The 15,473-nt window shown below is 40.4% G+C and overlaps 1 protein-coding gene across 2 annotated transcripts in view; it reads right to left on the bottom strand.

Moving 5' to 3' along the window:
• PSMD14 (proteasome 26S subunit, non-ATPase 14) overlaps nt 1–15,473 on the bottom strand; it is a 140,246-nt gene that overhangs the window by 49,360 nt on the left and 75,413 nt on the right. For both annotated transcript variants that reach the window (XM_073634053.1, XM_073634051.1), the window contains one exon: nt 12,703–12,853. In XM_073634053.1, coding sequence (XP_073490154.1) covers nt 12,703–12,853 — 151 coding nt within the window. The remainder of the gene's footprint in view (nt 1–12,702; nt 12,854–15,473) is intronic.

Below are 15,473 nucleotides of genomic sequence, written 5' to 3' on the forward strand. Positions count from 1 at the left end.
AGGAGCTAATGGACGTCACAAGCCCCCTCCTTATGCAGTGTTTAAAGCCCACTTGAAGTCTTTTTTTTTTCCTATTCATATTCCAGTACCGTTTTATATTCTAATTTTTAACAAACGGTCACTTGGATAAGCCTTTTGGTGTAGTCGAATAATGCAGAGTTATTGCCGTTAAGTTACTTGGCTATTGCACATTAGTCTCATTAGTAAAGAGTCACTGCAGCAGGGCTGTGAATAGTGGAAGTCCCACCTGCATTTGTACGCTTGAATTCATCCATTAACCGCTTCTGGACCGTCCACCACATATGTACTGCGGCAGGGCGGCCCGGCCGCACAAAATCACATACCTGTATGTGATTTCGTGCACAAGGTTGGGGTGCACTCGATCCGCTGTGATAGGACATAGCGGGAGCCAATCAGTGCCGCCGGCCACCCGCAATCGTTCAGAGGAAAGGCAGAACGGCGGTCTGCCTATGTAAACAAGGCAGACCGCCATTCTGTGAGGGAGGAAAAATGGAGATCTTGCATTTCTGCTAATCATAAACACGGATCTCTTTTCCTCCAGTCGCAGCATTCCCCCCATAGTAAGAAACCATTCCCTAGGAGCACACATAACCCTTTGATCGGCCCTGATGTTAACCCCTTCCATGCTAGCGTCATTTATACAGTGACCGTGCATTTTTTTTAATTTTTTTTTTTTTTTTTTTTTTTAGCACTGATCACTGAATTGGTGTCACTGGTCCCCAAAAAGTGTCAGTGTCAGATTTGACCGCTGCAATATCACAGTCCCGCTAAAAATCGCTGATTGCCGCCATTACTGGTAAAAACAATAAAAAATAAATAAAAAGTCCATAAAAATATCTCAGTTTGTAGCTGCTATAACTTTTGCACAAACCAAACAATATACGCTTATTGGGATTTATTTTTACCAAAAATATGTAGCAAAGTACATATCCGCCTAAATGGATGAAGAAATTCTATTTTTACTTTTAATATGTGTTTTATAGCAGAAAGTCAAAAATTGTTTTTTTTTTTTTTTAAATAAATTGTTGATCTTTTTTTTATTTATAGTGCACAAAATAAAAGCCGTAGTGTTGATCAAATAGCACAAAAAGAAAGCTATATTTGTGGGGGGAAAGGACAAAGATTATTTGGGTACAGCGTCGCATGACTGTGCAATTGTCAGTTGAAGTAACGCAATTGTCTCCCCCCCCCCCGTCAGAACACTCCGGTCGGTGTTTTCTTCTACTGGCTGAGAGCGCTGATCAGGAGCCATTTGACTGATGGTTTTCCAGCATGCATGACTGACAGAAGCCGGCCAAACTGCCAGCTTCTGTCAGATCTGCTGCCATACACACAGGCTGAATGTCACCCCACTTTTATTGAACCGGCTGATGTTGCCCGACATTTGGCCTGTTTGTACTAGGCTTTAGTGTATTTTATGTGTGGCCTAAGACAATTCCTCTTCTTCCAATGTGGCCCAGGAAGGTCAAAAGGTTGGACATCTATTACCAACAGTCACACCCTTCCTTACAGGACCAGTTAAAACCACTGAAAGCTGGTTGCTACAGATTACTGCATATCATTGCTCTCTGTTAATAAAACTCCTCTATGGTGGTTATCTCCCTCCAGCCTATCAGATGGGAAAACCACAGATTTTCTGCAATTTAATGTCTGGGCTTACCACTGTAACAGACCATAGTTCACTTAAAAGAAGTCCAGCCTGAGCTCGTTTGGCTGGGCTTCTCCTCTGGGTCACAGGAGTGCAATACGTTTTGCACCTCTGTGACCCGTTTTCAGCAGAGAGCGGTCTGAAGTCCGCTCTCTGCTGATGTCTCTAATGTCAGTGCAGGCACTGCGTCATGCCGACTTTTGGTCTGGATCTGCCAGGTGCCTGGACTGATGGCAGTCTCGGCCTCTCAGCGAGCCGCTGATGCTGCATCCACCTAGGTAAGTATGATTGGCCAATACAAAAAAAATATACTTCTCTTTTAACGGCTATGCAGAAGGTTTAGAAGTGTGCTCATCTTCGCCCAATGCAGCATCCTTTAGGTGACACAGACGGAGTTAGAGAACTTATGCAGCAGAGAATCATGTAATCAAACACTGCAGTCCTATTGCAGAGCACTTGTAAGAGCTGAAAGAATATGCATTCGAGCAGATTACATAAGAATCAGAACTCAAATTAAAGTGCACAGAGCAAACCCACTGACTTGTTAGTACAGTAACAGTGTTTTATGAGCAATGTTAGCAGTCTGGTGACTGATTTCACTTCTCTGGAGATGGTATTTAAAGGTAGGTGGGTTTTAGGGCAGATCTAACCTCCTACAGTAATGCTGGAAACTGCATGCACCAGAACCACTTGCTATGCCAGATCCTTGCTGAGAATTATGCTTCCCTTACAACAAACATAAATATGCTAATCATCATCTGTTGTATCAATATATGGAGAAGTATACAGACATTAACAAATATTACTATATACCTTCGTTATATATTATTAAACTATTTTGCAAGCTTAGTTTGCCAGCATTAAACAGGAAAAAATAAATGTAAGCCAATATGTACATGCCCTAAGGTCTATTCTATTAAATTGGTATGTGCATTTGAATACAATCTGTACTAGCTGCATTGTCATAAAGATGCGTTTAAAATTAGTACACAAATCCTGTTTGAAGAATATAAATATTTGATAATACATGGTCATTGAGCTCCAGTGGGGTGGCTTTTCCGACACAAGGTCATCAAAATGCGGTAGGCAGGAGGATCCTCAGTGTGCAAAAGTGCAACTTTGCAGCAAGTCACAGAATGAGAGGCAGTAGCAGGGAGGGCATCTGATCATTATCAGACATGTATGAACCTTTGCTGCCATTGTGCTCTTGCTGGGTGTCCAGTGTGCTCCTGTTCCTTTAAGGGGGATTGGGCTGCCTCCAGGCCCACCTGCCCCTCATCTATCCATTTAATGCATGTGCTTCCATTGTGGAGACGCTTATGAATTCATTAGCGTAAGGACTGCAAGCATACACAGGGTGCCGTGAAGAGGCCTTGCAGCTTATGCATACGTTTGCAAATGCGTGCTAACTAAACCCCTGTTTTTAACGCAGACTGTTAGACAGGTTAATTTGGTCAGTTGGCAGATTGGTTGGTGAGCTGAGCTATGGAACGTTCTGTTTTTGTCTTTCATGTATGAACACAACAGTGACCTGCACAAGTACCACGGGTTACTGGGTCACGTCTAGGCAAGCATCTCAGCATAGGAAGTAGATAGTGACCTGGTTGATGCCTAAACAAATATGGCTCCATCTTTCCAGAAAGAAAAATGGATAAAAGGTATTTTTCAGAATAGGGGTGGGGTTATCACCGAGAGGGGTAATAAATACCTGGAAATGCACACATTTCTTAGAATGCAAGCTTAACATGAAAAAATATATTTTATGCTAGGTCCACCTTGAAAGTGTGTTCCAGTATAGGGCAGTGTGGGGTGGAGGTGGGAAAGGTGAAATGTAATCCAGTAAAACTTTAGGTCTGCCTAATTTATACCACCAATAAGTTTCTTACATTCTCCAGGAACATCGTTTTACTTTAAGGCTGTTAAAAATAAAGATGCTACATATAAAATGGCTTAGCCCACCTGGAGAGTGGCTATTTTGGAAAATAATAGGCAAAATGCCTTTAGAATTGCCCAGTCCCAGCAATGATAAACTTCACTCGTGAAGGCAGAGGTTTAGCTATGCTGATTTATGATAACGGGTTGGGATGACTTAAGTTTTGTTCATATAAATGTGACAACATTTCTGCTTCCCATTTACATATCACAAGTAAAAATATTGTCAATACTAGAAGGTATAATAACCAGAGCCAGATGTTTGCATAGCTAACAAATGCTATGGCCAAGGGCAGCAGTACCACCCAGACATCATATCATATAGCAGACTGTCAAGTAAGACATTACTGTGTATAATGCTCCAGAGCGCCGCCCTGTTGACCAGTGCAATGCAGCTAGGCCTTTAATGTTGACTATGTGTGGTTCTTCATTGGTGGACTACTATTCTATGTCCCAACAATTTACTACAGCCTAGAGTCATACATGTATAGCACAGCTGAGTCACAGTTAGCCTTCCCTTCTACTCATCAGTATGGTGAAGGACAGTAGGAAAAAAAAACTGTCCCTTTTACCATCAGTCTCATTGAGTCTTCCGTGGATATGCTATCCCCTATTTGATATTAGAGTCAGCCAGCTGACTGGGATAGAAGGGGATGGAAAAAAGGAAATTCCAGTGCTCAAAAGACATGAACTGACAAAACGCGTTGGGTAGAGCTACATGCTGTGATGTCATCACGCTCCGGGAAGTGGACCCAAAAGTGAGGTTTAGCCAGTCTGGAGTGTAATAATCACTGTGCAGTTACTCTTCTGTATTTCTAAGTGCATTTTATTTTAATCATAAATCACTTTATTTGGATTTTACACCATGAGGAGCACTTGGACTTTTTGCCTCTCGTGTATGGACACGTTGGAGACTGATCTGGGATGACTGTCGGTACCAATACTTCCTTTTGGCTGCTGATTCTTGCTAATCCTTTGTGGATTAAAACATATATTTTGTGTGTGGTTATAATACAATTCACATTTTATATTTGCAGGATAGGATCATGATATAAAATGTACAGCACTAATCATATCCTATATTCAAACCAGGAAATTGGTCTGGGGGCGCAGGAACTATAAACCCCGCCCAGCTTAAAATAGAAACAAATGTGTTGCTTGGTCTGTTCTCCAAATGGGAACAGTCACATAAATATTAAATCAGCACTAAAAAGGATCTTAACTATTTACTTTTGAAACAATAAAAGCTTAAATAAAAAATGTAAGGGTTCCTTTAAAAGGTAATGCATTTTTTTTTCTTTAACCTCGCAAGAACAAAAAAAAAAAAATTAAAAATTACAAGCAGAAATATAAGCATGTCAGTTTTTTTTTTTTTTGTTTTTTTTTTTAAGCAAACAGGTTGAGCTCTTATTGGCGATTATTTCTCTCTTCCTCTCTAGCACCTATTGAAAAACTATATGAGTCGGAGTAGTGATATTCCATATCAAAAGGGTTCAGTAAACCTCAGCAAGAGACAGCCGTGTCTGAATAGGAGCTGTGTTTACAATGCTGTCTCTGTAGGTAATCCTTGCAGCTCTAGGAATCCTTTATCATGTATAAAAGAATTATTTACAAAACAATGCATAATAAAAAAAAATGTAAAACTATTCAAATAAAAATGATCCAAAACAGTTATTCTTTCCCTTTAAAGCCAGTTTCTTATGCCCCTCTGGTTATATAACAGAGACTGAAAACGACAGTTGATTTTACATGTTACATTTCATTTACCACACAAAGTAACCTGAATGCACAGTTCTGATTTGAAGTCAACCATGCCATTGTAATGTATTCTGTGATCACACAAGCATTGTTGATGTGCCAGGTGTGGAATAAGGAGGGAAAAACTCTAATATCCCATCTAAACATCTTTTATCACCTGCAACAGATCGGCTATCAACTTCTTGCAAAGCTTGCTGGATATTTAAAAATTTAAGTGAACATGTGACCCTGTGAGAGCACCCTGTGTGTGTTAGTTCTGCTGCCTTGCACTGTCAGGCAGCCGCGATTGGAAAACATCATTCCTTTTCCTCTGTAAGCCCCTCGACATAAAAAATTCAGGCAAATCAGACTTTTTATGCCATTTTCACTGGAAAGCACAAAGAAAGGAAACCGACTCATGCCAAATGAATATCACTGAACTGCTGTGATTGTGTGCTCAGAGTTAAGACACATTGAAATTATTTATACAATGTCAATTTCAGCCATAGAAAGAGATTCCTCAGAGTATGTGCATTTTCTTCCCATTTTCCTTTGAGATTTCATCACTCCAATTCTATTTACTAAACAACTCGGAAATACCTGTAAGTGGCAGCTCAGGTTTAACCCCCTCCCGGCTTGGCTCGCCAAAGTGTTTCAATATTTCACTGAAAAAAGGAAAGCCTCAGCAACTTTATCATGTTTAACCTATAAAAGGTTTTTTTTAAAACAGTGGCTATTTGGTTTGTGACAATATTAGGCCTTAGTTAGAAAATGTGTGGGACATTAAAGCAGTATTAAACCCAGAAGCAAACCTTTATTAAACTGCAGCTTACCAATTCTTACATGTGGTGGCTGCATTAAAGGGGTTGTAAAGGCAGAAGTTTTTTTTTTTTTTAATCTTAAAGTGATTTTAAAGTCTCTTTTTTTTTTTTTTTTCCATAAAAATAACAAACATGTTATACTTACCTGCTCTGTGCAGTGGATTTGCAGAGCAGCCCAGATCCTCCTCTTCTCGGGTCCCTCTTTGGTGCTCCTGGCCCCAGCCTCCTGTTAAGTGCCCCCACAGCAAGCAGCTTGCTATGGGGCACCAGAGACAAGTCACAGCTCCAAGTGTACATTCAGACACAGGACTGTGGTTCTGCCCCACCCCCTTCTCTCCTGAGTGGCTAACTGACTTTGAATGGGAGAGTTCCAGGCAGTCAAGACACTCCTGGACATCGCTGGACAGAGAGGGGGCTCAGGTAAGTAATAGGGGGTGCTGGGGCAGCTTGTGTACACAGAAGGCTTTTTATCTTAATGCATAGAATGCATCAAGATTAAAAACATTCTGACTTTACAACCTCTTAAAATGCACTTTATGCATTAGGATAAAAAGCCTTTTTATGGGCAGCAGCTCCCCCAGCCCCCTAATACTTACCCAAGCCCCATCTTGATCCAGCGATGATGCACAAGAGACTCAGCTGACTGGGACCCTCCCTCCTCATTGCCTGAAACAGCAGTGAAGTGCCATTGGGTGGGGTGGGGCGGGGTGGGGCCAGGCCATGGCTCCGTGTCTGAATGGACACACGGAACTGTGGCTCGACTCGAGTGCCCCCCATAGCAAGCTGCTTGCCGTGGGGGATCTCAACAGGAGAGAGGGGCCAGGAGTGCCCAAGAGGGAACAGAGAAGAGGAGGATCTGGGCTGCTCTGTGCAAAACCACTGCACAGAGCAGGTAAGTATAACATGTTTGTTATTTTTAATAAAAACAAAAAACAAGAGACTTTAAAGTGTTACTAAACCCAGGACCCTATTATTCACTATATGTGGTTTCCCACAGTGCACAGAACATGGAAACTATTTTAATAAATATAAACTGCTAAATACCTTTTCACTATCTTTTCAATACTATCAGCAGTATATAGCAGTCTTGTGACTTATATCGGTGTCTGGCCAAGCACTGGTTAAAGCTTGTAGGAGGAGTTTTCATTCTACTCTGACTGTCCTATGAGGCTGCAGGACCCCTGACCCTTTGTCAAGACAGTGCCGATTGGCCCTATGCTGCTCACATGCACCCTTCCCAAGAAAAAAAAACTATATACACCAAACTGTGAATGTGCAGAATGACTCCAAAGGCTCTGTCTTATAAGGAGATGGATTGGGGACGGTTGGAAAGGGGGAGGATCAGAGCAGACAGGATCAAACAGCCTTTTTACACAATGCGGAGCATTAACCCCCTTAGGTTCCACAGTGAGTATAACAAGCATGCTTTACTGCATATACAGACTGATTTTACAGTGGTGGGTTTAGTAACACTTTAAGCTATATGTTGTATTTTCATCTGCTGATCCAGCTAGCGAAGCTGTAGTTTTTTTTTCAAAAGAACAAACTCTCTTCAGGAGATCAGGTGTATCAGCTACATTGATAACGAAAACATTTAACACTGGCAGGGGTGCTTACAATGATCTTTTATTTAATACTTTTATCCCAAAAGGCCAAAAAAGTTTGCTGTAACTAATTATAAAGTGTTAGCTGGAGTTCAGCTTCAATTTGCTATTGTAATTAAATCTGTTAGTACATGATCCAACACTCCCCCTCCCCCCAGACTGACAATGCTGCTGTCCAAAAGGTGCCCCCTGTGCTCCTTCATCCAGATTCAAGGCACTCAAATACCAGAGGTGCGTTACTGGCCAGATCACCAGACAAAAACGGGAAAAAGCCTAAAGTAGAAAACTAAAATAGCCACCGCATCTAATGATTGGGAAGCTGCATTATATTACATTTTTGGTTTTGGGTTTAATACCAATTGAAAACGTAACAGGGACAATAGAGTGCAAGCTCTGATGGTTTCAACAATGACAGACTCAAATGAGTTGTGCCATGTACTCTAGGGTCTAGTCACAATTTGCCATTTTCATGCAATAGCATTCTTAGATACGGGAAATTTTGTTGATGGAAATTGTACCAAAGAAGCTGCAAGCAGGGACTTTTTGTTAATAAAATGTAACAAAGATATGTGATAAACTTAAAGTGAAACTTCAACCAAAAGTCATTCATATATGAAAGGAGCGCCAGACCAAAAGATAAGAACCCAAATTAATTTATTGATATTGTGTTAAGACAGCCAGCACGTTTCATGGGGTCAAAAGAGCTTCCCCTTTCATCAAAGCTTCAGTTAAATACGAGAACCTTGAGTGGACTCAAAGTAAGGCTTTCCTGTTTGAATCTGTGCAGGGAAGATTATTGCTGCATTAGGATTCCTGCCCAGCAGTCTCTGCATCAGCAGTCAAAATAAGAACCCAAAAGGGGAAGTCCCGCTGGTTTGGGGGGAGGGGGTACCTGGTTTTGACAGGTACTCGCTCCCACTCCCAGTCGGATAACCATGTTGACCATTCACAAAGCACAGCCTGGCTCCTGCATGCGCAGTGGGAAGCCATCTGTGAAGCTGCAAGGCTTCACTGCTGGTTTTCCCTGGTTAAGATGCCAGTGGCCGGACCTGAAACGGACTGAAGAATTGGCTCGGGTGAGGACAGCACTGGATCCCTGGAAAGGCAAGTGTCCTTATATGAAAAGTCAGCAGCTACACTATTTGTAGCTGCTGACTTAAATTGTTTGTGGGGGGGGGGGGGGGGGGGGGGAGTTTGGAGCTCCTCCTTAAGGTCTATGATATATTACATACTTGAAATAACGTAAGCCAAAAAAGGAGAATATTATTAATTCAAACACAATTGTGTACGATAGATATGCTGTTACATCTGCTGCATTATAACTCAGCCTGTCTGTTTTTCAGGAAGATCCGAGTGGGCCACCCATTGATGTGTCCGCTGACACCCGCCTGCCATCCAATGAGATCCGCTCAAAACAGACAGATGGCGATACGTTCGCCTTCCGTCCAGTGACTCGGATGAAAATGGACAGGCTGTCCGTTTTCGTCCGATCTTCCCATAGAGATCAGCTGGGCTCTGACAGGTCCGTCCCTACACAGTGAGCAGAAACGAACCTGTCAACCGCCTTCTCAGTGGGGATCAATGGATCGATCTCCTGCCGAGCTAGCGGAGTCCGCTGAGCGGATCCACCCCGTGTAAAAGGGGCCTAAAGCCAGGTAAAAGAAGAAAAAAAAAAGGAGAAAAAAAAAAGTATGCCTATATTTTTGTTTTTTTGCATATCAAAGCCAATGGATTATATAAGAAAAAATACCTACTTTAAAACTCAACACTCCATCAAAATACATATTAGAGCAGTTTACTGTACATAACACTATTATCAAGCAAACAGTAATCCTTCAAGCACACAGTATTGATGTTTGAACATCAGTACCCCTGGCCAAAATATTCTTGTGTTTATTTTGCACAAATTTGTGTTTTTGTGTGTACGTATAAACATGAGTAAAATAAATTCTAACTTTCAGAATACAATTTTAACCTCATAAAATTAACCTTTTGTGCGTGTAAAATACTAACAGGCAATTCAGACGACTGTCATTTTTTTTCTTTTCACTGACATGCCCATTGAAAACAATGGGCTGCATTTAGGACAGGTGAAAAAAAAAATAAAATGCAAGAATGCCTAAAAACGTTAAGTTTTTAGACAGCAGTGTGCAGGAGGACTAAATCTGCAAATGTACTCTTAGATTGTAAGCTCTAATGAGCAGGGCCCTCTGATACCTACTGTATTAAATTGAATTGTCTGCCCTCATGTTGTAAAGCGCTGCATAAACTGTTGGCGCTATATAAATCCTGTAGGATTATAAAAATATACAGATAGCAAACATTTCCTGAATGTTCCCCAAAATCAATATATTATGTTGTATATTTATATTACATACATAGCGTCTGTTTTCTGCATGCTTTAAATGCAAGTGTGATCGGCTCAATGATTTCCATTCATTCTAAATGGCTGTATACACTGAAGGAACTTTCAATGTATCTTAATAAAAGCTCCACTAAATCCATTAGCCGCTACTGTCAACCTCTTTATTTACACAAAAGACAATGTGTAAAAATGCTGCACTAAAAGTAATGAGGGATTATTGCATCATTCCCAAAATGAAAAAAAAAAAAAAAACACATCTACAAAAATTAAAAAAAAAAAAAAAACACGAATCAGTATATTTATGGTCTGTCGCAAACTACAAAAAGCTATAATACTGTTGTCTACAGACATGTGAACCTGGTCCCAACCCCAATTAGTACTCTAGCTAAGCGGAGTGATTTGGGAGTAAATCCTGACCTCTTACAATCTGGTCGTCCATTTTTCACCTGGGTGCCTAGTTTAAACATTTGCTCATTCCTTCTATAGTGCTAAAATAATAATAATAATAATAATAATAATAATAATAATAAATTAAAAAAAAAAACATTTGGACAGTAACTCACTAAATTAAAGATAGTCCTATGTTTGCACTTTGCCTTTTAATGTCCAGATTGCTACAAGGATAGAAAAAATATCTGCAGCGTTCAGGTATACTGCAGCATAAAGAGCTCCTAACTGCAACTCACTATTACAGTCGAGGATTTAGCTAAAGCAGGCCATAGATGACACAATTTTCTTTCCTGCAACCGAGGGATTCACCCATTAACACATTCAGTGTTAATGGGTGAATCCCTCCCGCTAAGCTATTGTGTTCTCCCCGGGGCAATAATCGCATCTGAAAAAACCGACATGCTGGTTGTACCCAAGTCGATCGATAGATTGACTTGAGTGCAATAAACCATGCCCATACATGGTTTAAATCTCGGCCAATCCCTGCTGAACTGGCCACGATTCGACAGTCTATGGCCGGCTTTAATTGGGTCAAAACTGCAGATTTTCCACTGCCATTTATTTTGCAAGAACAGCACAATTTTAAAATATAAAAGCCACTTATGCCCTGCTTTAAGCTGCCACGGAAAACTATGACCCAACGCCCCTTAACAGATCTGTTTTAACAAATACTAGTCTTCTCAAAAGAATTGTTGCTGTTCAAGCTACTGCATGGTAACCTATAACCTTGCCACACCATGTATGATTTATGGTGACAGTTGGCTATTGCACAGATTTAATTCAGTGAATCTATTTGTGATTGCAAAACATGTCTGAAATCTCATAGCATGATAGTAATCTCAATTTACCCCGAATGTCTTCACTTTATTACTGTACAAATGACACCTTGCTGATCCAATTATCTCATTCATTAATTGAAGATCTAATACCTCCCAGCCTTTCAGAAAGTAATAATTAGTTTGCTAATATAATAATCACAACAAATAAGAGACGCCTCGGCATGTACAAAAAACGTCCATTCCCCCCCTTCCTACAAACTGTCGCAAACACCCAGAAATATAAAAAAAAAAAAAAAAAAAAAAAAAAGTCAGCTTGCCATCATTGCGCTTCTGCAAAAACAGAAAGTGTTCGCGATCGGGCTGCGGCATACAATGTTTAGCGAGATACATAATGACAGGTTATTTTAAGAGGGAAGAGAAAACTTCTGTAATAATGCATTGCGATCATTTTTATCATATCTATTATTTTACATTACAATGGAAGTGACATGTTCCAACAAGACACTTCAGCAGTATTTTAAAGCAGTAAAGCATTCAAGACAATTTCGGGAGATTGTGAGTTTTTCTAATCCACTCTCCCTGTGGCTGAGCAAAATCGAATTGCCTCTCACATTTGCAGACAGCTCTGTGAAGGTGATAATAGACCTGCACCCTGCTGTCACGAGGCAGGAAATAGGAAAATGGCATATGGGGGCTGAAGCGAAATAATAAAAAAAAAAAAGAAAGAAAGAACCAAACAAGAACAAAAGACAATTCAACAAAGGAAAACTACAACCCAATATGCTCTCCGAGTTAATTTCTTTTCAAATGCATTAGGCATACCTAAATCATTCATCTGCTTCTTTGGGACACAAAAAAAACCAAAAAAAAAAACCAACGTGCTTGTTGGGATGGTTGTCTTAAAGGTAAACTTTAAAATGTAGACCAATGTCAAGAGAATTCAGATGAGAGGAAAAAAAGCTATTCAGAGCATGCGATTAAGGGGGTCGGCAGATATGATTGGATAAGGACCCTGTAATCCTAAGAGGCTCCAATGATACGAATAGCCCACTTTAAAAAAAAAAACACGCATCCACCCGATTAAGCAACAATGGGTTTGAGGAGCCGGCGTGTTTAAGCTGAGTCGCAGAAGCTGACATAATTGTGGAGGCAAACAAGCCCCTTGGGAGAAAAGTATTGTATTAATTGAACGCTTCAGCTCAGACACTGAAAAGAAAGAACTTTTCAACGGCGAGTGGCTAAGTACAGTGAAGCATGGAATGATTTGCAAGAGAGTAAAACGCTCGCTCGGGGCTGAGCAGTACACATTAGACAGTGCTAGCCAACAAAACAGCTTGTACCGTACCTTTCCCTTTACACTCTGAATAGGATCCACTACCACTGCTACAGCTCTTTCGGATAAGGCTTCAAAGCTCTGTTGGGTGTTGATATCGACACCGGAAAGCCAGCAACCGAAGCCGGGGTGACTGTGGTACCAACCCACCACCATCTCGGGCCTGAAACAAAAAAAAAAAGACCGTTCATACTCCCCAAACATAAGCCAGCTATGAAAAGAGGCATTAAGCTAACGGTATAAATTAGGACAAGGTACAGGAAATTCATTGGTGTGAATCAGGCACCATTATGAACATTCACCATAGTATCATTGTGAAAGCATGAACATGAATACGTGTGACAAAGGAGTGCTATCATTAAGGCATACACATTAGCGATGGTAGATCGTGCTTTCAGGATTTCACCCTGTTACCACACCTTCCCTGAGCCAGTTTTTACCCTTTCAGCACTTGAGTAAATATCTTCTCTTTAAATATCAATTAAACCAGCAGTACAACTAGGAACCCAGTCAAAAAGCAATTTGCACTGTTCCGCTCAGCTGCTGAGCCTTTTGCTAACATTAATTTTGAAGTTTTTTTTTTTTTCCTTCTTCGCAGTTAAAGAATTTTGAACATGCACATGACAACTGTTGAGAGGTAAAGAATAAAACTGAATAAAAAATGATACATGGAATTAGCATGAGCATATTTCTGTAGACAGAACTGTTTACTAATAAAAGCAATTAAGACTAGTCCTGACGACTTCCCCCCTCAAAAATTATATGCAAAAAAAAAAAGCTATTTAGGGTTTATTAAACTTACTAATAATGGGAATTGGCTGGGCAATACAATGTAGTGACTGTGGGACATAAGTTGAGAGGGGTGATACTGCAGCGGAGTGGAGAAAAAAAATAAGTAATTTACCTTTAAACCATTAATTCTTTTTTTTTATTATTATTATTTTTAATGCAATTGACCATAAGAGTGGCCACAACTAAATTTTTTTTTTTTTTAAATATAACATATTGGTCACTATGGGTAATTTTCCTCCAGTTCTGTATAAAACAAATCACTATGTGGTAACATAGAGTGCCTTGAAAAAGTATTCATACTCCTTGAAATTTCTCACATTTTGTCATGTTACAACCAAAAAAGTAAACGTACTGAGATTTTATGTGATAGACCAACACAAGGTGGCACATAATTGTAAAGTAGAAGGGAAATGATAAATGTTTTATTACAAAAAAAATAAATATGTGAAAAGTGTGGCGTGTATTTGTATTCAGCCCCCCTGAGTCAATACTTTGTAGAACCACCTTTCACTACAATTACAGCTTCAAGTCTTTTTGGGGATGTCTCTACCAGCTTTGCACATCAAGAGAGTGAAATTGTTGCCCATTCTTCTTTGCAAAATAGCTCAAGCTCTGTCACATTGGATGGAGAGTGTCTATTTTTTTCAAGTCTTGCCACAGATTCTCAATTTGATTTAGGTCTGAACTTTGACTGGGCCATTCCAGCACATGAATATGCTTTGATCTAAACCATTCCATTGTAGCTCTGGCTGTAATTTAGGACCGCTGTCCTGCTGGAAGGTGAACCTCCTCCCCAGTCTCAAGTCTTTTGCAGACTAACAGGTTTTCTTCTAAGATTGCCCTGTATTTGGCTCCATCCATCTTCCCATCAATTCCGACCAGCTTCCATGTCCCTGCTAAAGAAAAGCATCCACACAGCATGATGCTGCCACCACCATGTTTCACAGTGGGGGTGGTGTGTTCAGGGTGATGTGCAGTGTTAGTATTTTGCCACACATAGCATTTTGCTTTTACGCCAAAAGTTCCATTTTGGTCTCATATGACCAAAACACATTCTTCCACATGTTTGCTGGGTCCCCCACATGGCTTCTCACAAACTGCAAAACGGGACTTCTTACGGCTTTCTTCTTGCCACTCTTCCATAAAGGCCAGATTTGTGGAGTGCACGACTAATAGGTGTCCTGTAGACAGATTCTCCCACCTGATCTGTGGATCTCTGCAGCTCCTCCAGAGTTATCACGGGCCTCTTGGCTGCTCCTCCGATGAATGCTCTCCTTGCCCGGCCTGTCAGTTTAGGTGGACGGCCATGTCTTGGTAGGTTTGCAGTTGTCATACTCTTTCCATTTTCAGATGATGGATTGAACAGTGCTCCGTAAGATGTTCAAAGCTTTGGATATTATTTTATAACTTAACCCTGCTTTAAACTTCTCCACAACTTTATCCCTGACCTGTCTGGTATGTTCCTTGGCCTTCGCGATGCTGTTTGTTCACTAAGGTTCTCTAACAAACCTCTGATGGCTTCACAGAACAGTTGTATTTATATGGAGATTAAATTACACACAGGTGGACTCTATTTACTACTTAGGTGACTTCTGGAGGCAACTGGTTCCACCAGATTTTAGTTAGGGGTATCAGAGTAAAGGGGGCTCAATACAATTACATGCCACACTTTTCAGATCTTTATTTGTAAAAAGTTTTGAAAACCATTTATCATTTTCCTTCCACTTTACAATTATGTGCCACATTGTGTTGGTCTATCACATAAAAACCCAATAAAATACTTTCACGGTTTTGGTTGTAACATGCCATAATACGGAAAATGTCAAGGGGTATGAATACTTTTTCAAGGCACTGTGGATATGCAAGAAGCAGATGACCTCAGTAATGACACTACAATTCCCAGCATAACTTACTAAGCTTTGGAGAATCATGGGATTCCTATACCGGTTGAATAAACTGACCATGGAAGAATTTATTTTACAGGGAGTTAG

This window comes from Aquarana catesbeiana, linkage group LG06 (assembly GCF_042186555.1).
Source record: "Aquarana catesbeiana isolate 2022-GZ linkage group LG06, ASM4218655v1, whole genome shotgun sequence".
In the NCBI taxonomy this organism is placed as follows: domain Eukaryota; kingdom Metazoa; phylum Chordata; class Amphibia; order Anura; family Ranidae; genus Aquarana; species Aquarana catesbeiana.